Source organism: Chrysochloris asiatica, unplaced genomic scaffold, assembly GCF_000296735.1.
Source record: "Chrysochloris asiatica unplaced genomic scaffold, ChrAsi1.0 scaffold00095, whole genome shotgun sequence".
Classification (NCBI taxonomy): Eukaryota; Metazoa; Chordata; class Mammalia; order Afrosoricida; family Chrysochloridae; genus Chrysochloris; species Chrysochloris asiatica.
In genome coordinates this window covers 4,716,908-4,744,511 of record NW_006408613.1, presented here as the reverse complement: position 1 = coordinate 4,744,511, position 27,604 = coordinate 4,716,908, and the positions used below count along the sequence as shown (strand labels likewise).

Sequence of the window (27,604 nt, the reverse complement as noted above, 5' to 3'; positions counted from 1 at the left end):
GGCACACTCCAAATGGACCCTTGTGTAAGTCTGTTTTGTTAATTTTAGAGCACAGCTGGGGTCCTGTCTCTTTGTATAAGCAGGACCTATAGTGTTTAGGTGAATTTTTGGTGACCACTTCCCCATTTCACAGAAGCTGGTGGCCCACATACTCTGCGGGAAAGACACAGTAGAATAAGGGATTTTCCCACTTATGCTACCCAAGTCTTCACTGATTCTTGCCTGATTTCAGTTCCCTTCTGCTTTCCTTTGCTCCTCAATTCAGTCTCCCAAAACCAATTACCATTTCCTTGTTGCACAAGGGGACATCAGAAAGATTGTGAAAAGATTGAATTTAAACAATGGAATTTTTCCACAGACTTTATGAAGCCCCTTTGTATTTGTGAGAAAGGGTGCAACAATAGTTTGTTTATACCGCCATCTTCCTGAATCCATTCCTCAAGCCCCTTTGGACTACAATCCAGAATGAATCAGTGGAGAACTGATCCAAGCCCCTGATCAGAACTAAAGCAGCTCAGAGAACTTGATGTGTGACTAGCATGAACAAGGGATTCTGAGGTATGTGCAGACACATTCACATCCTAAGTGAGAAACTCCCTACCAGGAAGTTCACAGAAGGTTAAATTCAAAATCTTAAAGTAATATCAATATATGAACCACTCACTTAAGGATATTATGAAAATGTTCAAATTGGACCACATATTTGAGGCATTTCTCCTTGAAGAATTTTAGAGGGATGCAATCCCTGAAAAAACACTGGCCCAGGAATTACTGCTTTCCCAAATCCATTTTATAAAATCCAAAAATCAAACATGCTACTACTAAGTCAATTGCTTCTGATGATGACTTCCTGTGTTACAGGCGAGAATGAAGCTCCATAGGGTTTTCTTGGCACCCTGGGGTGCAGTGCTTAAGCCACTCATCTGCTAACCAAAAGTTGAGTCATTCAAACCCACCAGCTGCTCTGCAGGAGGAAAATGTTTCCATACAAATTACAGCTGTGGAGCAGCTCTACTCTGGTCTGTCTAGATGGTCACTATGAGTTGGAATCAACTCATGACAACAAGTGTAATCTTTACAGAAACAGATCATCAGAACTTTCCTTGACAATAACACTGGGTGAATTTGAACCACCCTTTGATTAGAGTTCTGGTGTGGCACTGCAGGTTAATGCACTGGTCTACAAAATCACTTTGAACCACAACATCAGTGGTTCAAGCCCACCAGTCACTCCTCGGAAATCCTATACACAGTCACTATGGGTTGGAACCTATTCAACAGCACTTCACAACAACAATAACCTTTTGATTACTAGCAGGGCACAAGCTGTTTACACCACCAGAGAGCTATTATCTTACACATGCACTGAAGCTTATTTTCATGACTATGAACTGTCATCCATCAGGTTCCCCAGAAAAGGTCACTGAAGAAAAGGGATGCAAGGAGGAGGAGCTAATCTTTATTGAGTTTTTCTAACTTCCAGGCATTTGCTATTTTATACAATATTCTCAAGAACCCCAGAAAATAGATATTATTAATCTGATAACCATAGTGAGAAAGTTGATACTTGAAGAAGTTAAGTAAACAGGAGCAAAATGACTACAAATTTTACATTCTTCCTGCTAGCTTCTTCTGTCTCTTAAAAAAGTGGACACAATGAACCAATGTCAATCTGGCAAAGAAAATACCATGAAGAAAAAAACAACAGTTTACTCAATCCTTACTTGAAGGTTGAAGCTGAAAATATTTTCTCCAACTAATGAGTATGTTGTGTCTTCAATAAAGATGAAAGTTTTGGAGACCTATGCTATCTATTAGAGTTATGGTATGGCACTATAGAATAAGCACTGGACTACTAAGCTCAAAGTCAGAGACTCAAACCCACCCGTTGCTCCTTGGAAACCCTATTGTTGTTGTTCAGTACCGTTGAGTCGTTTCCGATTCATAGGGACCCTGTAGAGGGTTCCCAAGGAACGGCTGATGGGTTTGAACTGCTGACCCTGCAGTCCAGCGCAGTATCCTGCAGCGCCACATCAGGACTCCTGTACAGGGTCACAATATGTCAGAACCAACTCAATGGCACTTGACATCAACAACACTGCTATCTACTGAGAACTCCTTCACTTCTTCACAAAGTTCAAATGCAGCTTTAATGTGTCAGTGAGTGCCATCTGGCCTCCATTAACTGTCACTGCTCAAGGGAGAGATCACACAACAGAGCTCAATCCATGTAGATTTACAAACTAAGTTCATTATCTTCTAGTTCACCTTGGAGGAATACAAACCTAGCTCCAAAACCCATCAACAAAGCTATAATTCTAGCCTGAACTCATTAGAAACTACTTTGCTATACAACTTACAAATACATAGCAGGTATAGCCATATCCTCAGGAGCAAAGTAATAGAAAGTGCATGTAATACACATAAAATTCTACAATGCAGAAACTTTCTCTATTGCTAAGCATTAACATTATATGCTCATTTATCCATATAATAAATGCATACACATACCCACACAGAACACAGGGTACAGTAGCCGTCTCTCGGGAACATTCCTGGGAGACTAGGGACAGAGAGTAGCAGGAAAAATTACTTCTCTTATATATTCTTTTGTATTGCTTGAATTTTTTACTTTCTGCCTTTTTTACTTTTCTTAAACAATAAAAGCTCTGTTTTTATACATGAATTTGCCAAACTGGAAGGTATATATCTTCTGGGATCAGTCTTAAGCCCTTCTCTATGACATTCCCACCCTGTCTAACAACAGCATACATATTAGAAAAAGGAAAGCTATAGCATCCCATGGCAGCAGCTTGAAGTATTAGAAAATCATTGGAAATGAGTAAAACATTCTGCATAACATGCTTGATTCAAAACTCTTGACCTGGAATCTATGTGAACACACGAAAGACAGAGTAAGGCTTAGAAGTAGAGAACTCTAGGCTATGAGTTAAACATCCCAGAAAAAAGCAGAGCTAATGGGGCCGATGCAGTCTGGGGTTTACAAGAAAAATCAGCTGGAGCAACATAAAGACAGAATCCTTTCCTGAGTGGTGATGCTAGTTTTCTTTTTAAATGTTTTATTGTGAATTTTGTGATCATTTACATGGGAGAACATTAGCTTTACATTCATCCCCTCGTATATCACCATGTTACAATCCCTTCCATGAATCATCAACCAACCAAAGGGTGCACCCTGCAAGCCTGCCCTCCTTGGTCGTCAGCACACAGCCCCTTCTGGGTCTAAAGTCCCCAGCTGCTCTGCCTACATCTCTTGCGTCACCATTTCTCTGGGTAGGATCCCGCACTCCACTCTTCTCCCTTGATGGTCCCAGGGATCTCTGCTCCTGGACTACAAAGTCAACCACTTTTGTTTTTTTTGTAGCAAAAAATTCTTTTGCTACAAAACGCTGACCTTTACATTTCCAACCCTCACAGTCAGTCCTGATAGTGATTATTCACTATTGTGCCACAAGAGACCTATCCCCATCTCCTTTCATCAGGCTCACCCACACAGATTGGATACTACTCAGTGTACATTCTACCTTCCTCCACGTCCTCTTGAAAAACAAGTAAGTCAATCACTTCTTGCTTTTGTAGACCCCCATTTTGGGTTTTCAATGTCCAAGTTAACCATCCCTGTCTACCCTGTGTATCGAGGTGGTGGGAATGATCCGTGCTATAAAGATTTGTTATCTCTTTTGAGCTACTGCATCCATAGGTGTCAGGCAAGTTCATCAAATTGTATCATATTACTCCTTTTTTCCTCGTCTTTCTTCTTCAAGATGAGTTCTGATCACCCAGCCATTGAAGCCAGGTCAAGTGGATTTTATCTGCAAGTGCGGGTGCTCTTGTGCATATGCCCTCTCTTCTTATCAGCTGGACACTTCACTCTCCACTCCAGTCCTCTGTAACTATGTCACTGACTCTGGACCCAGGAGTCCCCTGGTCTCTACCTGGGTTCACATGAGTCTATTGAACACTTTAGGGCTTACGTTGCATGTTCTTTGCTGTTTTTCCCTCACTTTCCCTTATTGGTAACCAACGTGGTCACCAGTCAGAGTGTATGTCTGCTTGCGTATTCCCATTGAGTCTTAGTCCTGGAAGGGGGTTTGCCCTGAGGGGACCCAACCACTTGCCTTGATGGCTCCTGGGTGAACAACTTGCTTGTTCTTGTAGTAGTCAGTCAGACAGCCGCTATTGTTTTGGTTTTTTCCTGTCGGTCTTTCTTTCAAGCAGTATCTTCTGTTCTTTTAGATGCTACAGGCTGGTCTGCTTGTCCTTCCAAGTAGAAATTTCCCACCTCAGACGATTCTGAGTGAGGTTCAGGATTCCACCTATGGTCTTAAGTAATGCAGGGGCTCCACAGGAAGGAAGCCTCCTTCACTGGGCATGTTGTAGCCCCATTTTAAGTGTTCCAATCAGTTATAGGCAGAAGATGAATTTACAAGGTTTCTGTGGTGATATTTCTTGCTATTCCTTTCTCTATCCCTCAAGTGTCTATTTTACAATGGTATGCAAGGAAAACCAAGCTTCAAAATACAGCCAAGTGTCTTAACATTATTTGCCCCCTTTTGCCCATTGCAACCTTGTCTCAATCCCTGTATCCTAGAGTCCTGTTGTTCCAAGGTTGTGCATGCATCATTATTTACCTCTGTCCCACTTAACCCATGCAAACCTGCCTAATTGTTCTCCCATCTGCCTTGTTCTTCCATTCCCCTCCCCCTTCTTGTGTATTGGTGATGATGCTGTTTAATATCTCAACCTATGCTAAATTCTTAGCAGGAACTGTACATAGGATTTCATTTCCAGTGTGTCCAGTCTCCCTAAATATTTTATGATCTTTTTAATTACCTTTTAAATACTTTCTGTATTTTAGTATCAGTGGCTTTCAAACTGTGTCCCACAATGGCTTTCAAACTGAGTTTCTCAAATGTGTACAAATTTCTTCTTCAAAATATATTTTAACAATTGTTTAAACTGTAGTAAAACAAGTATTCAAATGCAATATATATGAGTGTAAGTCAAAAAATATTACTAAAAATCTCAATTTGTATTTATTCAATTTCTGGGGCCTCGTTTATTGCCAAGACCTTCAGCGCACCTTGGACTTCTTTCAGTGCTATTGGTCCTTCATCATATGATACCTCCTAACTAATTTCTTTTGGTACAGTTATTCAGTATGCTTTTCATCTTCCTTTGATACTTCCTGTATCATTCAATATTTTGCCCATAAAATCCTTCAATAATGCAAATTGAGGCTGGAAGTGTTTTCTTCATTTCTTTCAACTTGAAAAAAGTGTATTCTTCCTCATTGGTGCTCTAACTCTAAGTCTCTGCACATTTCATTCTGACATTTGAGTTTATCTTCTTGAGCTGTCTTTTGAAGATGGTGAAGGATTGGGCAACGTTTCAACCCACTGTACGTAAGATCTCCATGAACTGAAACAGACTCAGGGGCAACTTAACAACAAACTCCAAAGAAACCTATTTTACTTTATCATATCTTCTAGTAGCTTTAGATACTCGATATTCAAGAGCAAATTTGTTTCTCCTAACATCCATTTGGGTCTTTTCTTACTTTCCTGTCTTTTAATGACCCTTTGCTTTTGTCATGTGTGACTATGTCATCCCATAATTACTGTTCCATGCATCAAATCTGTTCTTGAGATGGTCTCTAAATTCAGGTGAGATATATCCAGTCATATTTTGGCTCTCATGGACTTGTTTTAATTTTCTTCAGCTTCAGCCTGACCTTGAATATGAACAATTGATTGTCTGCTATTTCACAGTTGGCCCTGACCTTGTTTTGGTTGATTATATTGAGCTTCTCCACATGTCTTCTCTCAAATGTAGTCAATTTGATTCGTGTTTAGACCATCTGGCAAGGTCCACATGATACTCAATGTTTATGATGATGTTGTTGAAAAAAGTTATTTGCAATGAACAAGTCATTTGTTTTATAAAATTCTGTCATGCAATATCCAGCATCATCCATCTATCTCCAAGGCATATTTTCCAATAACTGATACCTCTTGTTTGTTTCTATCTTTTAAATTCCAATCACCAATAATTATCATTGCTTCTCGGCTGCATGTTTGATCAATTTCAGACTGTAGAAGTTGATAGAATTCTTCAGTTTCTTCATCACTGGCTTTGGTAGTTGGTGTGTAAATTTGAGTAGTAGTGCTATTGAGTGGTCTTCCTTGTAGGCATATGGATATTACCCAATTACAGATACCACTGTACTTCAAGATAGAACTTGAAATGCTCTTTTTGATGATGAATATGACATGATTCTTTTTCAATTTGGCACTGTAAGATAAGCACTGGACTTCAAGGTCAGTTTAAACTGCAAGGTTAGCTGTTCAAATCCACCAGCCACTCCTCAGCAATCCCATACAGTGTCCTATGAGTAAGAACCGACTCGACGGCACTAAACAAAAACAAGGTTAGCAAACCCTATTATTGTCCAACTCAAAATACCCAATACCTGTCTGTTTCAGCTCACTAATATCTAGAACAACAATCTTTATGTGTTCTGTTTCAACTTCCAATTATCCTAGAGCCATACACTGTACATTCTGTGTTCTTAATATAAGTTGATGTTTGCACTTCTATCTTACCATTTTGGATGGTGCCCCATCTGCAAATGAAGCTTCAATACCTTTGCTCCATGAAGGTCAACTCTATTTTGAGGAGGCAGTTCTTGCGTAGCTGTATTTTGAGTTTCCTCCAACCTGAGGGCTCACCTTCTGTCACTATGCCAGATAATATTTCACTTTTATTCATAAGGTTTTCAGAGCTAATCTCTCATAAGTGACCCACCTATTCCTTCTTCTTAATCTGGAGGCTCCACTGAAGCTTATTCTCCATGGGTAACCTTATTGGTATTGAAACACCAGAGACATAGTTTCTAGTATCACAGCAACACACAAGCCACCACAGCATGACAAACTGACAGACGTGTGGGAATAATCCCTTTGAAATCCCCAAATACAGTCACCATCACTTTCTGAGCTGACATGTATGCCTTAAATTTTACTGGCCCAGCAGAAACCCTCAGATGTTACTGTTTTGACTAGACGTTTTTAGGGCCTTTTTCTTTTTCTTTCTTTTTTTTTTTTTTAGTACCTTAGGATACTAAAACAAATGAATTACTAAGTGAACTTGTCTGCAGCCATCAGCTAATCACAGACATATTTGAACAAATTTTGTTTGGAACGAAGCAATGCATGTATGAACAGGAACCCTGGTAGCAACACGTTTTTATTTACCCTAGTATTAGCAACCTAGTGAACTTTTTTTTTAACAAGAGTTTTGTGCTACAACCTAATTTTTTTTTCTTTTTTTGCAAAGCTTCTCCTGCCATCTCTGTTTAATTAAATAATATTCTGAGATTTAAAGGTAAACTTTAATGCTTTCCTTTGCAACTACTTTATCTTTATGGATAAGACATTATTTTCAATATTGTACAATCAGAATAAAATCCAGGAGACAAAAACAGTGTCTGAAATTATTAAGACTACAACAATCATCTACAAATTCTATATCTAAGAACTCATTCAGACAGCCTGATGATCTTCATTCGATACTAAACAAACAACCTAAATTTTAGTTATACTTATTGAGTACCAATCCTTTAGGGTAGCTTTGATTGTCAAATAAAATAATATATTTGAAAATATTTTCTAATTGTAAAGTATTATATTTATATTATATATTTTTCATTAAAATCTATTCACTGAAATCCTGGACTAAAATTTCAAAAATGATTCCATCTCTTCTCTCTTAGAGACAGTTCCTCTGTTGGTCATATTCGTACAAAAGAACAGAGATTTCTAAGCAATTTGATAACTGCAATGATTTCTGTTTCATTACTCCTTACCTTAGAGAAAGGAATAAAGCTTGTAATAGAATAGATGGAAATGAATTGTCTGAGCCGGTAGCATAGTGATTATGAATCGGCCTGCAAACCGCAAGGTCAGCATTTGGAAACTACCAGCTGTTCCAGGAGAGAAAGATGAGGCTTTCTGCTCCCGTAAAGATTTACAGCCTCGGAAACTCTGTACAGGGTCTCTGTGAGTCGGAACTGACTCCACGGCACATAACAACAACAACAACAACTCTGGTATGCCGCTGTGGATTAATGCGCCAGACTGCAAAGCCGTTTGAACTGCAAGGTCGGCGGCTCAAGCTCACCAGCTGCTCCTCGGAAACCCTATACATGGGTCTGAATTGACTCGACATCACTTAACAACAACAACAACTATGGTAGCATAGCGGTCAGGCTGCCAACCTCAAGATCAGCAGTTCGGAACTTCCAGCCGTTTCCGGAGAAAGATGAGGCTTTCTGCTCCCGTAAAGATTTACAGCCTCCGAAACCCTGTGAAGGGTCATTATGAATTGAAACCGATTTCACAATACTTACCAACAACAATAACTTTAAGGAACTCTGGTAGCGTAGTGGTTACGAAACGGGCTGTTAACCTCAAGGTCGGCAGTTCGAAACTACTAGCTGTTCCGCTGGAAAAAGACGAGGCTTTCTGCTCCCGTAAAGATTTACAACCTCAGAAACCCTATGCAGGGTCACTGTGCCATAACAACAATAACAACAGCAATAACAACAAATTAGCAGTAGGGAATGGGATCAGAGGGAAAGAACGCTGTACAACGGGAAAGAGGTACAGAGACAAGTGGTAAATCTCTAAATCTATGTGAGTTAATCCTTGAACCCTCAGAAAAACTGCAAAATTTTCCTGTACGTTCTTATGTGAACTTGTTCAGTAGGAAAGGTCCCGGATTTTGATCTGATGTATAATGAAATCCATTCTACTAACAATTTCCAGACTCATTGATTTACTACAGTGATCTCCAAAGTAGGGTGCATAAAACTGGGGAAATACAAGATAATCCACTGAAATTGTTTTTAAAAATTAGAATTTCTGTTTGTTTATTTTTATCTTATACTTTGTACGCGTCTCTTTTGTAAATGTTTGTTGTTATTGTGTGCCGTGGAGTCGGTTCCGACTCATAGCGACCCTGTACAGGGTTTCCGAAGCTGTAAATCAATGTTTAATACTATCTAAAATATACTTGAACAAAGGTACACACAAGTGTATATTAATTCTAAATACATTTTGTACGTATCTATGCGTGTATTAAGGGTGAGTGAGGGTTCAAAATTATTTGTAAATTATTGGTCTACTAGAATTACAGGGGAGGCACAAATTTTACTCGACTACTAACCTATATGAGTCCTGGTGTGGTGCTGTGGGTTAATGTTTGAACTGCAAGGTTGGCGGTTCAAGCTCACCAGATGCTCCTCGAAAACCCTATACAGGGTCGCTATGGGTCGGAACCGACTCGACAGCACTTCACAACAAAAACAACTAACCTATATATGGAGTCCTGGTGTGGTATCTTAGGATAAGCACTCGACTTCAAGGTCGGTTTGAACCTCAAGGTCAGTGGTTCAAACTCACCAGCTGCTTCTTGGAAATCCAATACAGACTCGTCGGCATTGAACAACAACTAACCTACACATTGGAGGTTCAGACTTGCCAATAAAAAATAACTAGTTATTTGCTTCCATGAAGATTTTAAACAATAAAAGTCTACGGTGTAGTTCTACTCTCTAACCATAAATCAGAATCAGCTCAAACGTAATGGGTTTCTTGGTTTGGTTTTGGGTTGGTTGGTTTTTATAGGTCCTATAGTCAGAATCCCCGGGGCGGCACTATAACATAAGCACTGGTCAGCAGTAAAAACCCACCAGTCGCTCCCTGGAAACCCTATACAAGGTTGCTATGAGTAGAAACTAACTCCACAGCACTTAACAGTAACAATGGTAGGATTGTACGTCATTCTTTGTTAAGAACCAACTAAGAAACATAGAAGCTTGTAGACAAAAAGGAAAAAAACAGGTATTAGGTAGATGGAATGCAGGAGTTTGGCAGTCATTGAAGATACTTTGCCTAAATTACTATTTGTCCACGGGTCATTTTAAGACTGGGCATTTTGCCCCACGTGAGTTACTCTATCCCAAGAAGACTCCACTTTTTTTCCTCTCCTCTCTCATATCCCCTTCTCCATCCCAATGCATGTAGCAGACCCACAAATTCTAATGCTGGCCTTCACTTCATGCTGTAAGAATTTGCAAGCAACTGATTGAAGCAAAGGGTTTTATTTTTGTGTTTGGACACATTCCCAAAATAGACTATTTTCTTTGCTCTTAATTTTTACAAATTTCCATGGGTACATTTGCATCTCAACTTTCAATTTGAAGTGCCCCAAAATTAACTCCATGGAAGAAACCAAGATTTTATCTTACTTAGTATTTGACAGACTAAAGACAGGAGGTTAAGAGACAAATTTGTTTGTGAGTAGTTAAGGTCTTATGATCTCAAATTATAAATGGGTTTAACATTGGATTTAAATTTTATCTCAAATCAGAATTTGGATAGTAACATATAAAAATAAAACATATGAACTGTTTAGCCCTAAAATTATTCTGCAAGGCACCTAGGGTAGAGGAACAAACAGTGGAAGTATTGCTAATAAAGCATAATATTGTTATAAATACCTTTATAAAAATGTGAGACCAATATAAAAATTCTTTAAAGAATAGAACTTGCATTATGAGTCTCAAGAGACAATCTTATGAGCATACAAAATAGTATCAATTACCATTTTAAATTCAGGGTGAGCTTCCTTTTTGGCACTTTAAGAATTCAGCTATAGCAGCCAAATATTATTCATAGGAATAAATGTCACTCTTGTAATAGAAGGAAAAGTTCATTCCCATGCCAGTCAAGAAGAGAGAAGCCAAGACATTCCACACTACCTAAAATGGCCACAGATCAGATGCTACATTGCTCAGCAGTTTGGTATGAACAGCTGAGACGAGCTTTACTTTGAGGGCTTTCCCCATTGCTCTTTATTCTGGAGAAAATTAATATTTAATCTGTTTTTTAAAAAATCTCTCAATGTGAATTAAAAACAGATAAATGGTGGTCTTGACAATTTCCTTTAGTATTTGCATATTTATGCAAAGTCCAGTCTATCAAAAGAGATTTGGAGATCATTTATCCATGGTATTTTGGAGTCTCTTCACTGTGTTTGCTTTACTAGTTCACTTAGTTTGAAGTGTATATTATTTCCAACATAAAGTTTTAAGGGTGAAAAGTATAATATAATATTTTTTCATACATGACAAAAGGAAAGGAATTTTCTTTTTAATATAATCATCAATCTAAAATGGTGCTATGGGATAATGCACTGAACCACAAGGTCAGTTTGAACTTCAAGACTGGTGGTTCAAATTCACCAGCTGCTCCTTGGAAACCCAATACAGGGTTGCTATGAGTCAGAACTGACTCAAAGGCATTTAACAACAACATAGCTTGAAAACAATCTAATTTCTAACCCAAACTAAGCTATTTAACTTTGAACGATAGTAACACAATCCTAGGGCAGAAAATAGATATTCCACAAACCAAATTCTGGTATGGCGTTTTAGGATAAACAATGCACTGTACCACAAGGTTGGTAGTTCAACCTTGTACAGTGTGGCTATGAGTTGGAATCGACTCGATGGCTCTTAAAAACAACAAAACCAAATACAATTATCAAAATGATAATAATTATTCATTTTTATATATTATGCTTCTAAATATTTTATACATCTATTAAAATTTCAGAAATCAAAGAAGAAAACAATATTCTGATAAAATAGGTCATCCGACTGACTTTCCACAAAAAGATGTCTCCAACTTTGTACATAAGTTTGTAAGGAAACCCATGCTGCTTCACTGATGGCCTTCCTCATCCCATTTGATACACAGACCCAAACCTTCTTGACTATTCTTTTTGCAATAACAACCGCATTCAATCCTTAGGCAAATTCTTTTGACTCCACCTTCAGTATATGTCTAGAATCCAACCACACGTTAACCACCTCCAATGCTACCATCCTGATACAAACCACACTAACTTTTTTTTTAAGTTTAGCAATAGTTTCTTAACCTAAGAGGTATCCTGCCTCTCCTTGCAGTCTATTTATAATCAGAGTGATCCTTTCAAAATATAATTCAGAAAATTTCACTTCTATCTTTAACTCCCTATAGTCTCCCCTTCTTCCAATGGCCTATAGGATCCTAGGTTATCTACACATACCTTCGTTTCCTTTCTGGTCCTCTACCTCTTATTCCCGCCAACCTATTCCAGTGAAACTACCTTCTTGCTGTTCCTCATATATGCCAGGCTTACAACCTCTGTTCTACTGCTCCTTCTGCCTGGAATGCTTCTTGCCATTCCTCTTTAACTCTTAGTCTAAATTCTTCATCTTCATGTGGCATCTTCTCAATCAAGGGTTACCCTGATCATCTTATTTAATAACTAACCACTCCGCCACTACACCTTACAGTCCTCACCTACTTACCTAACACCCAGCACCATCTGGCCTACTACATAATTCACTTATTTATTTTAAGTATAGTTCACTTCTTTATGCTGGTGTCTTAGTTATCTTGTGCTGTTCTACCAGAAATACTACAAGTGGATAACTTTAACACAGAGAAATTTATTCTTTCTCAGTTTAGGAGGTTGTTGTTGTTGTTAAGTGCCATCGAGTTGATTCCAACCCATAGCGACCCTGTATAGGAGCAGCTGGTGAGCTTGAACCATCAACCTTGCAGTTCAAATGGCTTTGCAGTCTGGCCCATTAACCCACAGCGCATTAACCCACCAGTTTAGGAGGTAAGAAGTACAAGTTCAAAGTGCTAGCTCGAGGGAAGGTTTTCTCCCTTTGTTGGCTCTGGGGAAATGTCCCTATCTCCTTTCAGCATCTGTAAGCCTAACTTGCCTTGGAGATCTCCTTGTGTCTTGACATCAATTCTCCTCTGGATATAGGAGTTTCACAGTGCTGGGACTCCAGGTCCAAAGGATGCATTCCATTCTCCACTCTACTTTCATGGTAGTAATGGGTCCCTCTTTCTGTGCTCACTTCTCTTTTTATCTTTGTACCATGAAAAAGTTACAAGCCACACCCCCAGAAATTTCCTTTCAATTGATTGGTTGCACATAGCTGATCTCATCACATAAGTGATTACATTACATTATATCTCATCATAGAGGATTACTGAGTTTTAGATGCCAAACCCTGAGAATCCAGACCCAGTCAAGATAATATCAACCCTTAACTATCACAGCTGGATGTAAGTAAGGCCTTGAAGAAGAATCATGATTTGACTAACGATATATCCTAGCATCTAGAACAATGTTTTCTAGAACATAGTAGTTTATCAGTAATTAAAGCAGAATAAATGCACATAAGAAAGAATAGGAACAGAAGACCAGGGCCTCAAGCTTTTCTAGAAAACCTCCTATTTCCAAAGAGAAACGGTTAACATTTTATCACAAAAATTCATTTCATCTATGACTTCTTACCACCACTTATCTGTCAGTTTGTCGTACTGTGGTGGCTTGTGAGTTGCTGTGATTCTGAAAGCTATGCCACTGGTATTTTAAACACCAGCAGGGCCACCCATGGTGGACAGGTTTCAGATGAGTTTCCAGACAAAGATAGACTAGGAAGAAAGAGTGACAAATAACTTTGGAATATTTAGTCACTGAAAACCTTATGAATAGCAGAGAAACACTGTCAGATATAATGCCAGATAATGAGCCCTTCAAGTTGGAAGGCACTCAAGATGAGACTGGGGAAGAGCAGCCGCATCAAAGTAAAGTTGACTGTGACAACGCAAATGGAGTAAAGCTCATGGGAGAAAAGCCTGCAGGACCTTCATTTGCTGATGGCGCACAACTCAAAATGAAGAGAAACAGCTATAAACATCCACTGAAAATCAGAACATGGAATGCACGAAGTATGAATCTGGAAAAATTGGAAGTTGTCAAAAATTAAATGGAACACATAAATATCAATATCTTAGGCATTAGTGAGCTGAAATGGATTGGTATCTTAGACATTAGTGAGCTGAAATGGACTGGTATTGGCCATTTTGAATCTGATGACCAACTGATTGACTATATAAGAAATGACAAATTGAAGAGGAATGGTGTTGCATTCATTGTCAAAAAGAACATATCCAGATCAGTCATGTTATACAATGCTGTGATAGGATATCTATGCGCCTACAGGAAAGCCCAGTTAATACCACTATTATTCAAATTTACACAACAACCACTAAAGCCAGTGAGGATGAAATACAAAAATTCTACCAACTTCTTCAATCTGAAATTGACCAAACATGCAATCACAATGTATTGATCATTACTGGTGATTGAAATGCAAAGGTTGGGAGCAAAGAGGAAGGATCAGTAGTTGGAAAATAATGGCCTTGGTGATAGAAATGATGCTGGAGAATGCATGATAGAATTCTGCAAAATCAATGATTTGTTCATTTCAAATACCGTCTTTAGACAGCATATACACATGGACCTCACCAGATGGAATATACAGAAAACAAATTGACTACATTTGTGGAAAGAAATATAGGAAAAGCTCCATATCATCAGTCAAAACGAAGGCCAGAAGCAGACTGTGGAACAGACCAACAATTACTCATATGCAAATTCAAACTGAAGCTGAAAAAAATAAAATCAACTCCACAAGAGCCAAAATATGACTTTGAATATATTATATCCCAACTGAATTTAGAGATCATCTGAAGAACAGATCTGATACATTAAACACTAAAGACAGAAGACCAGAAGAGTTGTGGGATGACATCAAGAACATCATACATGAAGAAAGCAAAAAGTCATTGAGAAGACAAGAAAGAAAGAAAACGTCAAAATGGATGTCAAAAGAGACACTGAAACTTGCTCTCCAGCATGGAGATGCTAAAGCAAATGGAAGAAATGTGGAGGTCCAAGAGCCAAACAAAAATTTCAAAGATCAGCTCGTGAAGATCAAGCCAAATATTACAACAAAATGTGCAAAGATCTGGAATCAGGAAACCAAAAAGGAAGAACATGTTCAGGATTTCTCAAGCTGGGGGAATTGAAGAAAAAATTCAAACCTCAAATTTCATTATTGAAAGATTATGTGGGCAAATTATTGAATGATGCAGAGAGAATATGGAAGGAATGCACAGAGTCACTGTACCAAAAGGAAATGGTTCATGTTCAACCGTTTCAAGAGGTAGCATATGATCCAGAGCCAATGATACTGAAGGAAGAAGTCCAAGGTGCATTGAAGGAATTGGCAAAGAACAAGGCACCATGAATTGATGGAATAAAAATTGATATCATTCAAGAAAGTGAGGTGGCACCGGAGGCATTCACTCATTTCTGGCAAGAAATTTGGAAGACAACTATCTGGCTGACTGATTGGAAGAGATCCATATTTGTGCCCATTCCAAAGAGAGGTGACCCAAAGGAAAGCAGAAATCATCTCACAATCTCTTTGATATCCCATGAGAGGTAGCTCATGCCTTGGACCCAACAGAGAAGTCAAATAATATTTGGGTTAAAAAAAATTATCACATTTGACTATAAATTACCTATGGAAATTAGTAGATGCATTTATCTTTAAGTAATCTAAACCTAATTTTGAAGCTGTCACTATGATACAATTTAGTAATAGTGTCTGAATGTACTATGTATTTACTACATATTTATAATAGTACTCTTCATATTTTCCTAGAAATTATTTGATGTAATTTGTTTTGTTAGTTCATTCACACAATTACTGTATGCTTATAGAATGATTCCTCATTTCTGTAGATTTCACATGTATGTTTAATTCACATGTATGTTTAATTGTCACAATAACTTTATTAGTAATACAGAGAAAACATGCATTTTTTATTTTCTGTCTCTTGGTAATAATTTTCGGATAGGAATATTACATCTCAAGAAAATTGAAAGACTTGTCCAAAGTAATCGTGCAAATGGTAGATTAGGGATTGAAACCCAGGTTTTCTGGTTCCTAGACAAGTCTTAATTCTTAAGTTTTAATACTTCAAGTATTCACATTTACTTTAAAATTAACAGTTGAGTCATGGGAAAATGTCATAATATGCTATTAAGAACAAAAGGTAGATTGTATCATGTTATGATCTTTTTGTAAAAAACAAAAAACATGCAGAGAAACAGAAAAAGAATAGCATGGTCTCACATTTAAAAAAAAAACTGTGTGTATGTTAGTGTTGTATTGTGTTGTATATGGAAAAAATAAATTCAAGGTATATAACAGGAGTCTCTGGGTGAGGCAAATGTTTAAGAGCTTGAATACTAGTCAAAAGTCTACAATGCACATATGGGGTCAACTCAGGAGCAATTAACAACAATAAAGTAAACACCAAAATTCGACAATGTAAGCATCTTTGTTTTCTAGTTACAACAAATTCTTCAAGTTGTAGTAAGAAAAAATATATATATTGGCTATGTTTCTTTTCTGATCTGAATTTAGGGGCTCAAAGATAAAACTCCAATGCTAAATAGGTGTAAATGATATCTTCTTGTATTTCACTGTAGACTTTACACCTAGATAGCCTTATCTTTCCAAAGCTATTTAGTCTCCTTGTTTCCAGAATGGGAACTCTGACAAGAGCTACTGATTTTGCAGTCCTCTGGCCTGTCATCAAGGAGAAACAAAGGATAGCTTCCAACTCAATTAAATTAACAAAAAACCCACTTAAAGTTGCACACAATGCAAGCAGATGTGGTGTATTATTTGGCCTCCATTTAAAAAATTTGGTTTCTACTTTTGAGTCCCAAATGTAAATTATGTGATGCCAGGTGTTCCAAAGTACACTGCCCCGGGCACATGGCACACGGGCCTTACCTATTTATCTCCAGTGTGTGTACACCATATTTGCTCTCGATTAAATACTTTCCTGGCTCACCTGCTTGGCAAATCAAACTACCATCTTTATACCTAAAAAAAAAAGGAATCATGAATTTTAGTTAAATGTAGATTCTCCGCACCCCCCACCTTGTCCCAATCTTCTTTACTGCATCTCTAACACGTTATTACTATGCTACTACATACTTCACTTTTAGTATCTGAGGTGAGAGGGAGAAGGGGGAGCATTGTAGTAGAGATTCACAGACAGTATTTCCTTTGCTTAGGATGAGAACAGCATTGACTCTCTGGGTCATTCTCAACCTACAACAGTATTCAAAAATGTGGTGTGAGCTTGGATCATTAGGAACAGACATCATTCCATCATTAAAAAATGTAAATGATGTTAGTTAGAGCCTACTAGCCTATTTGAGGCATAGTAGAGTTGGGATATAGTGCAATAGTCTGCTGGATCTATCTGCACATAAATTCGGACTAAAGGAAACTGTTTCCATAGCTCCACCCCAGGATAGCAGAATGACATCTACCACCAGTATAATCTTGGCATCAAAATAGAGATTTTCAGGCTCCCAAACCCACCATGTGAACAGCTATAGAATTGAGACTGTTTTTTCTGAGCTACTTTTGTGAGTTTCAATTCAGGTTGCAAAGAAACTGTTTATCATTTTTGTAGCAAACTATAAACATTAGGAACATAATTATCACTTCTAGCAAGTTGGAAAACTATTGGACATATAGAAAGATAGCTTTTTAAAAAAAATTTTAGCAACAGATGTTGAAATAAAAGGGGGCTGAGGGGCTTAAAGATTTAGTTCTTTAATTATCAGAAAGTTCAGTTAACTATGGCACTGTCCCAAACCCTTTGAATTTGTGGCTTCTATTTATGAGTCTTCTTATAATTAAAATTTACAGACTCTTAGCACTTACATGCCAAAAATCAGCAATAATGCAAATGAAAATGTGATGATAGTCACACACGCAAATATATTTCATTTCAACACACCTATATTTGCATTTGAAAAATACTCTGGGAAAGCAGACAATATTAATTTCACTAGCACAAAATAATCTGTATCTTATTTTAATGGATAGTTCATGAATTTTTGTGAACACATTTTGTATAGAGATTTTGAGTACAACTGCTTATAAAATAATTTGTGGCATATATTTCCTTTATTTTCACCTTGCTGTTTATGTTTTAGCCAAATAGGAGTTCTGGTGTGGCAAAGTCGATTTGAACCACAAGTCCTATGGTTCAAGTTCACGAGTCACTCCTCAGAAACCCTACAAAGGGTGGCTATGGGTCAGAACCGACTCGATGGCACTTAATAACAACAACAATTGCCATATTAGATTCCTAGGACAACTACTGGACTGTTAATGCAAGGTCGACAGTTCAAACACACCAGCCTCTCCTTAGAAATCCTACAGTGTCGCTCTGAGATGGAACTAATTCTACCGCACTTAATGTTAATAGCAACAGTGTTGCCTTATTAGGCGTCTGGCTGCTAATAAAAAAGTTGGCAGTTCAAAACCACCAGCCGCTCCACAGGAGAAAGATAAGCCTATCTGCTCCCATAAAAAATTTTCTTGAACATCCTATATAATGTTGTTATAAGTCAGAATTGACTGTATGACTGGGTTTTGGGTTTGGAATGGTATTTTTAAACACTTAAAAGCAAAAAAAAAACAACAACAACAACAACAACAACAACAAAATACTGACCATTGTACCACAGGCGTAGGAAATCCTTGGACAGTGAAACAAAGCTTCACAGACATCTTTTCCCAAACAGTATGGGACCTCAATCTCACCAAAATCTCAGGCGCTCTCCTCATCCGTTCTTCATATGTATGCCTATCCCAGGCCTGATTATCTTCCACCTGTCACCAAGACAGAACAGGCAAGTATTGTAGAAACAACATAGCTGCATAAACACTCTAACAGATGAACATCTTAACGATGACAAATTTAATCAACACATCTAAGAAGAGAGTTAACAGTTCTCCTACCATATGTTGAAAAGCATATTTGTCCAGTTTATTCTGAGCAAGTGAACGTGCCAGGTGAACATTTTCTTCTAGCTGAGCCAATTCACTGAGATAACGCTCCCGCTTTGCTTCTCCATAAGATGCCTCGAATGACTGGTATCTGCATATAATCAAAGAAGCTCCATTATTCCTATGACATGCTGGAAAGATTAAGTACTTATTAAATGTTCCATTCTCTTTCCCAGGCAATGTAAGAACAAATAATAGAAGTGCTCTTTAGATTTCTTTTCTTCTAAGGGTACATTTTGGTGCATTTTAAATATCTTTCATAAAAAAGTTATAAAGGATATGTGTATGCCTTATCAATGAAATTAATTAGGAGATATATGCCCAAACTTCTTATTACTGGTGAGAGTGTACAATTAAAATAGTTTGTTGTTGTTAAGGCCGTCAAGTTGGTTCCGAATCCTATCAACCCTGTTTCCAAAGAGCCGTTGGTAGGTTTGAAATGCTGACCTTGAGGCTAGCAGTCCAATGCTTACCCTACAGCACCACACCAGGACTCCTAAAGTAGTTTTGTTGTTGTTGTTAAGTGCCGTCGAGTCGGTTCCGACCCATAGCGACCCTGTACAGAATTTCCGAGGCTGTAAATCTTTACGGGAGCAGAAAGCCTCATCTTTCTCCAGCGGAATAGCTGGTAGTTTCAAACTGTTTCAACCTTACGGTTCGCAGCCCGATTCGTAACCACTACACTTGAGATCCATAAACTAGAGACTGGTAGTCTTGAGTCACTTTAGGTCTGGAAATGAACTCACCTCGATGGCTAAATTTTTGGCCAAACAATAGACAGTTTTATAGGGGGAGCAATAACTCTAGATAGTATGCTCTCCTTAGAATAATCAACCATTTGAGATCAAGAGATTAGTATTTACCCAAAGGCAAAGTTCAGAAGGGTTAAGAAAGAAGGAGGGAGGAAGTGGTAGAAGTGATGTTACGTTGTGGGGACTGCACTCAATGAGAGGACACAAAATGGGCATGAATTGCTGATGTGCACAGTAAGAAGTTAAAAAAAAGGGGGGGGTACATTTTCCATATACTTTTTTAAGTCCCCTTACTGCTGCCTGGGAAGGAAAAGAGGCACTAAGTTTCAAGAATCTTACAAAAATGTGTTTGCAGCACAAGGTTTGGACACTGAAAAGATTTCTAGACTAAGTCAACATCAAATTTTTAAAAATTGAATATTAGAGATTATGAAAAAAATGACTAATAAAATAATGCAGTTAACTTGCCATGGATTCATTCTGACTCATAAGGACCCTGTATGAAGTTTCCAACCAGCGTCTGTTGAGTTTGAACTGCCAAGATTGTGGTTCAAACTGACCTATGGTACAGTGTTTATTCTACTCTAAACAGCATATAAAACTCTATGTTTATTTTAGTCATTTGAGAAGTCAGAAATATAATACAGACTTTCAGAATAGTCTGCAGCTTCTCAATACAGAAATATGAGTAAGAAACTATAAAAATCATAGCATGACTGCATAGTTATTTACTGTTCTTCTTCTAATTAATACACAACCTCATCTCCTAGTTTCACTCACCAGTGAAACAACCCAGAATCATTGGCTTTCTTTCAGCTGTTTGAAGGAGGCAATCACTTCACACTTCTGGCCTTTCTACACATTCTCCACCTTGTATGACTTTCTTCACCTACAATGGCATTCTCCAACTCCCAAGGAGGTTAACTCCTACTTATCCTTTAGTTTTCAACACAAACCTTACTTCTGTGAGAGATGCCCCTTGATTTCACACGTAAAGTATAACTTTATCTTTTTTTTTTTCCACAGTACCTTGTTTTCACAATTTTTAATAACATATGTGTGTATGTTGGTTTATACCTGTCTCTGTTGTTGTTAAGTGCCATTTCGTTGGTTCCATCTCATAGCAACCATGTAAAGGGTGAACTTGAACTGCCAACTATGCAGTTCAAACCAACCTTTGGTCCAGGACATTAATCTTCAGCACCATACCAGGGCTTCCTTATTGGGCTCAAAATCCCAAGAATGTGTAGTCAATGTATGTTTGATTCCCCTTTTTCACACAGAGAAGCTAGAAGAGTGTCAAGTTCTAAGGAGGCTTCCTATAAACATTTGTTGAATGTATGAATGAGCACACTGCCCAAGGAGTTTTGCAAAATATAAACCTAATTGCCAGTGGACCTTATGGGGAAAAAAACAACTCTCCATTCATAGCATAAATTATCCTGATAAACTTCAAAGACCAGAGGCCTTAACTCGATGTTGTTTAAAATTTCTATATGCTATTTGTATTTTTTCTCACCAAAAGTCCCTAATTTATTAAGTCACTGCCATCTCTTAACATTTTACAATCTTGAATAAATACCCAATTGGGAAATTCTGCCCCCTTCCTTATCCCAAACACTATGATTCCGTATTTATTGAGAAAATATCTCTAAAGGTTTGTGATCAGTTGACCATAGCTCTGACCCTTTTGTACAGAATTATGTAATTCATTATGCTTTTACTCTTAATGACAAGCCCATAGACAGCCTGTATGATTAAGTGAGGCACATTTGTCAGGAGGACAGAAGTAAAGACATCAAAGGGACATTTCTAATTTGCTGTATCTTCCAGAAGGACATGCTGACATCCTCTCAAGCACACCAATTCGTCTTCAGTATTTATTTTACACGATAACATAAGCAGTAATTCAAATTGAGGAACCCACAACTTCATTTTTCACGAAGGACAAATTTGCCCAATGCATTAAACTAATATCTGCCACTGGAGATTAGTAATAAGTAAGTGCTTTCAGTAAAGTATAAGCTAGCAAGAGTAGTGAGTAATTATAATAAGAGCTAGAATTCATTTAACTGCTCAACTCTCTCTACACTGGTGCTCATTCATTTCCTATTCAGCCCTTCTTAGTGAAAGCTGGCACTGCAATAAAAGGGCAATTACATTTGGCTCAACTAATCAAAGCCTCCAATTACTTAGATTTACTTTTAAAGGTAGAAATACTTCATTTCCAAAAAAATCCACATGGAAGATACACGCATATGTTATAAAAAAAAAAAAAAAGATATCTTGAGGTTAGTAAAAATACATAATTCCAAGGCATGAATAGTGGGCTCAGTAGAGAGTTAGCAAATTCCCTCATGTCTTCCACATCTGTTCATCTCTTACACTTAACAAGAGTGTCTGACATTTAAAATGAGCCTGAAAGGAACTATAAAATTATCATTGTTGTTTGTTGTTGCTAAGTGCCATCGAGTCAGTTCTGACTCCTAGTAACCCTGTGTAGGGTCTCCAAGGAGTGGTTGGTAGCTTTGAACCACTGACCTTGTCGTAAATAGTTCAGTGCTTATCCTACAGTAGCACACCATAGCCATCAATAATTAAAATACACTCTGAATTAGATAACTAACACGAGAAAGTAGACAATTATATTTCAGATCATTTTCAACAACCAGTATTGTCACAAAAGTCATTTTTTCTGAAATCTTATTACATACAGTAGTACATTCAAGTTACATTATACATCCTGGACCATTCAAGTCCATAAAGGTTTATTTCCTTCATTTTATCAATGAAGAAATTAAGGAATGTGAAGTTTAAATGATATATTCAAGGTCACACTAATGTTTAATTGATTTTTAAATTTTAAAGCTCAAACCTTCTCACACCCAATCCCAAAGCCATAGATGTAGGTAAAATCCTTTTAAAATGAATCAAGTGACTAAAAATGCATACTTTTAATGTACACATTTTGAAGTGCTTCTTTTACTAAAGAAGTCTTGACTTTACAATGAAATTTGTTTACATAGGAACTTTTCCATAAGACACAGAAAAATAATTTAAATTTAAATATTTCTAAATAAGGACCAAACTTTTCAATCTATGCATTGCTCTCATTAAACAAAAACTTAGTCATAATTCAGCTTTCAAAATTAAATATGTCTACACAATTTCATTTTTCCTTCAAGGTTTAAGAGTTTTAGAGGTAATAAGGAAAAAAAAGTTTTAAATAATAGGGAAGTGAAGGGAAGTATAGCAGGTATCATAAATGAAGTATTTAATTATTTATTATGTTCTTAAAAGATCAAAGTAATACCACCACCTGTTTCGTTGTGGTCTGGAAATAATTTTTAGACTGACATATTTATTAATCCATGTTGTTCATATGACATTTTACCCTCATGACTGACTCCATTGAAATGCAAAGTATGACAATTTATAGAAACCCTTCACAACTCTTTAGTTTACACATGGACAACTGTTTAAAACCCTGGCTCCCTCTTCAGATGCTGACTTTGCTTGGGTGTACAGAACTTCGCCACTCTTCTTTACAGTAATAACTGAAGAGGCTACAGACAAACATTCTAGATTAATTTCCAACTTTTAGATCTTTATTATTTTCAGATCTTATAATATGGAGTTCTAGTATGATATTGTAGGATACTCACTAGACTGTTAACCGAAAGGTCAGCTGTTCAAACCCACCAGCCACTCCTCAGAAACCATAAACATATTTGCTATGAGTCGGAACCGATTCAACAGTATTTAAAAACAACAATATCATTCAGTATAGAAAGGTTTTTAGTTCTATTTAGAAAAGTGAAACCGCTACCTATCAAAATAGTGTGCATGGGAATTATTATGATTTCTAATGTAACATAGTGACCATATCTTGTGATCAAATCCCAGCTCTGACATTTATGAGTTATGTAGCCTTGGACAATGGAAATGACATTTCTTAACCTCAATGTTCTCTTCTCTAAAATAATAGAAATATCCATTCCAAGTGGCTTTCTTATGAGGATTAAATGAAATAATGGTGGTAAGGATAAAAAGCAATGAAAAAATGGTAACATTATTCTTTTCATTACAAGCAAGTATGTCTTCAGTTTTCTCTGAACTTCCCTTTCAGCTAATGTTCTTTACTCTTCTTTCTATGGCCTGGAGAGTAATTAATTCCCTATAACTCAAGTCCAGCATGTGTCTTAATAATGTAATAATAACGTGTGGATATACAATCTGAGATAACCAATATTGTGATCACCTTTTTTTGTTTTCATGCTCTTCCTCTTCTGATGAAGCATTTATCCTTTTTGCACAAAATCTGCACATTGCTCCTCCAGTAGATGTCTGACTAGATGTTCTCTGGGCAGATGACTTCTGAGTAAAAGACTTTTGGGTGGATGACTGAGTTGAAGCACGCCTTTATGAAAATAGGGGGGTGGGAATGAGAAAATGTACTAGAAAATTGTAAAGATTAATTATAATAATCAATATCATCTACTTTTTACATACCCCATCCACACTTACTCCCTGAAACACACACACATAAACATATACATATACAGAGCAATGGCATTCCCACAAAGTAAGGTAAATATGGGCTTACTTGTGCTTACTTACTATTCTACAGTGAAAAGTTTCATATGTTTTTCATCATAGGGTGTTCACCACAAATTAGTAAGTAAGCACAAGTATGCCAGTGCTCACCTCACTTACTGGGTTCTCTGTCCCTGTCAGAGATTGTAAATTTGAAATGAGGCTTTGCTACTGTAAGAGGATGCTTGCTGTAGGACAGAGAGAGAGAGAGAGACAGGTGCTAGCCATACATAGAAGCAGAATCTTTGACGTGGTGAAAAAATGTGAAAAATTTCACTACAGATTAGTATGTAAATATAAGTCAGCCTGTGCTTACTTTGTGTAGTGGGTAATTCAATGCTGCACACACACATTTGTATCCCTCACAAACATGCCTAACCTTTGTCTTCCTTTTATGGGAAACTTTCCCAGATTGAATTTCTCTATTATTCATACAACTCTTTTTCAGTGTTCAGTTATTGGCTTCCATAACATTTTTTTTTTTTTTTTTTTTTTTTGCGTAACACTATGATTATATGCAAAGGGCCTCAAAACAGTCATAGAAAAATGGAATTAAAAGGTAATGGAATTCTTCCATGAAATTTTTGGCACCTCCTCATATATCTTTAAAGATTTGAAATGCCTTTAAGTTGCTGGGAGGAACAGTGAATGTTTGGCTTTGTTTGTTAAAAGGAATGGCAACCAAACAGAAGTACCATAAAGTGTTTCTAAATAAAGAGTGTTTACATCATATGGGCAGGCACCTAAGTGACTGGAGAATGCCATGCACAGTAAGCCCTCTCATTCTTCAGCACAACTTTCTAATTGGCCAATTAAAATTGCCAGATATGTTTCCACACAAATAGTGTTGACAGCAGCATGTGTTGCAGGTCTGTGAGGACTATACTTTAAGATCTTGCTAAATGAAATGTGGATTTGACACCAACATATTATGCAGGGAATAAATTCAAGTTTGCTACATTTCTTATTAATATAGTAAAATTATTCTTAATCGTTGAATTTCATGGAATCTTTACTTTAGAATCCATTAACTTTTCTCTACCTAGTTTTTCTATTGGTTTCCTTTACATTGCCTTTGTTTTTGATGACTTTAGATTGTAGCTTTCAAAGATACATTGTTGTTATTGTGGTTGTTCTCAAGTGCCATCAAGTCGATGCCAACCCATAGTGACCCTGTATAGGGTTTCCAAGGAACAGCTGGTGAGCTTGAACCTGGGACCTTGTAGTTAAGCTGACTTTGCAGTCCACAACATGAGCTCACAGAGCCACACCAGGATTCCAAAAGTACATTAGTAAGAGTAAAATTCACTAAGCACTTACTAATAACTCCCCAAATTCATTATCTACACCAGGGGTTCAGAACCAGTATACAAGATAAGAATCTACCAAGATAATCTTCAGATCGCCACACTGAATGCTGCCACCCAAATTGCATCTCAGCCAAATCTCAGGTCTGGTTTTGGAGATGTGTATCACTAAGCATAGCTATATTACTCCTAGACTCCTTCCAAAACCTGTTAATCTCTTGGTTTCAAGAAACTAGATAAACATGACTTGCTTTTAAATGCTGGGCACTATAATCAAAGCTCTATGAATCTAGTTAGTAAATTTCAACTTACTTTTTGGCTGCATATTCATCCAGAAGATATCTTGTTTGAGTATTACGATATGACAGGTCAAAGTGCTTGTGTCTCTTTTGGTAGAAAGGTACTGTTACAAGTGACATCTTTGTGTATCCTGCAAATAACGAGTAACACAAATATTGTAGCTTTCCTTCTCAAATATTGTCATGCTTCTGTAATTGTCCATTAAAACTTTTCATTCTTCCAGAGGAGGAAAATATCCACTCTAACTAATAAAATCCATTCAGGAAAAAAGGGAAGGAAAGACCATACAAGTAGAAATAATATTGGACTACGATTCAGGAAGCCTATGAATTTACCATGGACATGGCTTCTTTTCTACTTCCATACAAACTAGAAGATTAGCCCATATGCTTTATTTGAGTACATATGAACTCAACAAATATTTATAGAATGCTTAGTTTGCTGAAGGCTGTATGATAAACAATGTGGGTGAGAAAGAAAAAAATACTTAAAACAGAGATCAGAGAAATAAGCAAATACTTAGAATGCAATAAAGCATGTAAGTGTCAATGAGAAAGATAGGACCAAAATGTTCTATTACTTGGGGACACATATAACAGTAGAAGAGGGCAGCCAGAGAAGGTCCCATGAAGTTGGTGATATCTGAAGTGGATAGGACTCTAACAGGCTGAGATAGGGGTGGAAAGAAGGGCATTCCATGAGCAAAGGTAGAAGACAGGCTTTCAGGATACTTGAATAAATACAACAAGAAATCGCTCTGTGACACCTAAAACCACATTTGAAGCACTTTCAATATCTATTTAAGAAATTAGGACACATTTCACTGTTCAAAAATGGATATTTGAAGAAAGGAATTTCTCTCCAAGGTGCTTTATGGATCCATAATTTTAAAGTCATTTTTCACAGGTTACCTGTAGAAATACTTGGCTAAAGGTGGGCAGGAAAGCCAAAACAGCTCAGCATCAACACCTCAAGGATGTGAGGAAATGCCTTGTAAGTTTTTGATAAAATTTCTCCAAGTCAAGGTTCATCCTTGTCTTTGGAAGTTTGAAGTATTATAGCTACTAGACATACTCATTTATTACACATATTCACCAAAAATAAATAAAATGAAAATTTAGGATAATTTAATTATATCTAAAAAGTTATGTAGAAAAAAGTATTTCAAAATCTCTGTGATCATTAGTTTCCAAAATAAAGCATAAAAGAACATCACCAAATTCAGTTCCACTTTGTGATTTATGTTTGCATTAGTAGAACCTGTCCTGATTTAAAGAAGGAACTCATAACCAAGGCCTCATATTACAGTCCCAAGGGAACCATTCACAGAGGACAATGGAATAGAGAACGCCAAAGCCGAAAATGCCATGATCCTGCTTCAAGATTAAACATTCTTTACTTTTTTTCTATTACATATTTAGAAGACGTTTAAATTGCATATTAGGAGACAGACCACTTTTCTCTATGTATAATTTGTGATTAACTTTTTTTTAATGTGATTTCCTGTTGCAGTTATTAGGTGTCATTGAGTTGGTACCAACCCACAGCAACCTTATGCACAGCAGAACGAAACACTGCCCAATCCTGGGCCAACCTCACTACTCTTGCGATGCTTGAGTCCATCGATTCTGCCACTTGGCCAATCCATCTCGTTAGGGGTCTTTTTCTTTTTCTCTGACCCTCCACCTTACCAAACATGATATCCTTCTCCAGTGACTGGTCCCTCCTGACAATATGTCCAAAGTATGAGAGAC

At 37.2% G+C, this 27,604-nt stretch overlaps 1 protein-coding gene across 1 annotated transcript in view; it reads right to left on the bottom strand.

Annotated features, from left to right (window-relative positions):
- The window catches only part of MYOM2 (myomesin 2), a 152,924-nt gene extending 126,955 nt beyond the window's left edge, over positions 1 to 25,969 (bottom strand). Inside the window, exons 1-6 of the mRNA XM_006866724.1 lie at positions 25,863 to 25,969; positions 25,041 to 25,043; positions 23,909 to 24,067; positions 18,848 to 18,986; positions 18,561 to 18,718; positions 16,814 to 16,906 (exon numbers count right to left, since the gene is read on the bottom strand). Of these exons, the coding sequence (XP_006866786.1) occupies positions 16,814 to 16,906; positions 18,561 to 18,718; positions 18,848 to 18,986; positions 23,909 to 24,067; positions 25,041 to 25,043; positions 25,863 to 25,969 (659 nt within the window). The remainder of the gene's footprint in view (positions 1 to 16,813; positions 16,907 to 18,560; positions 18,719 to 18,847; positions 18,987 to 23,908; positions 24,068 to 25,040; positions 25,044 to 25,862) is intronic.
- Positions 25,970 to 27,604: the final 1,635 nt, after the last annotated feature.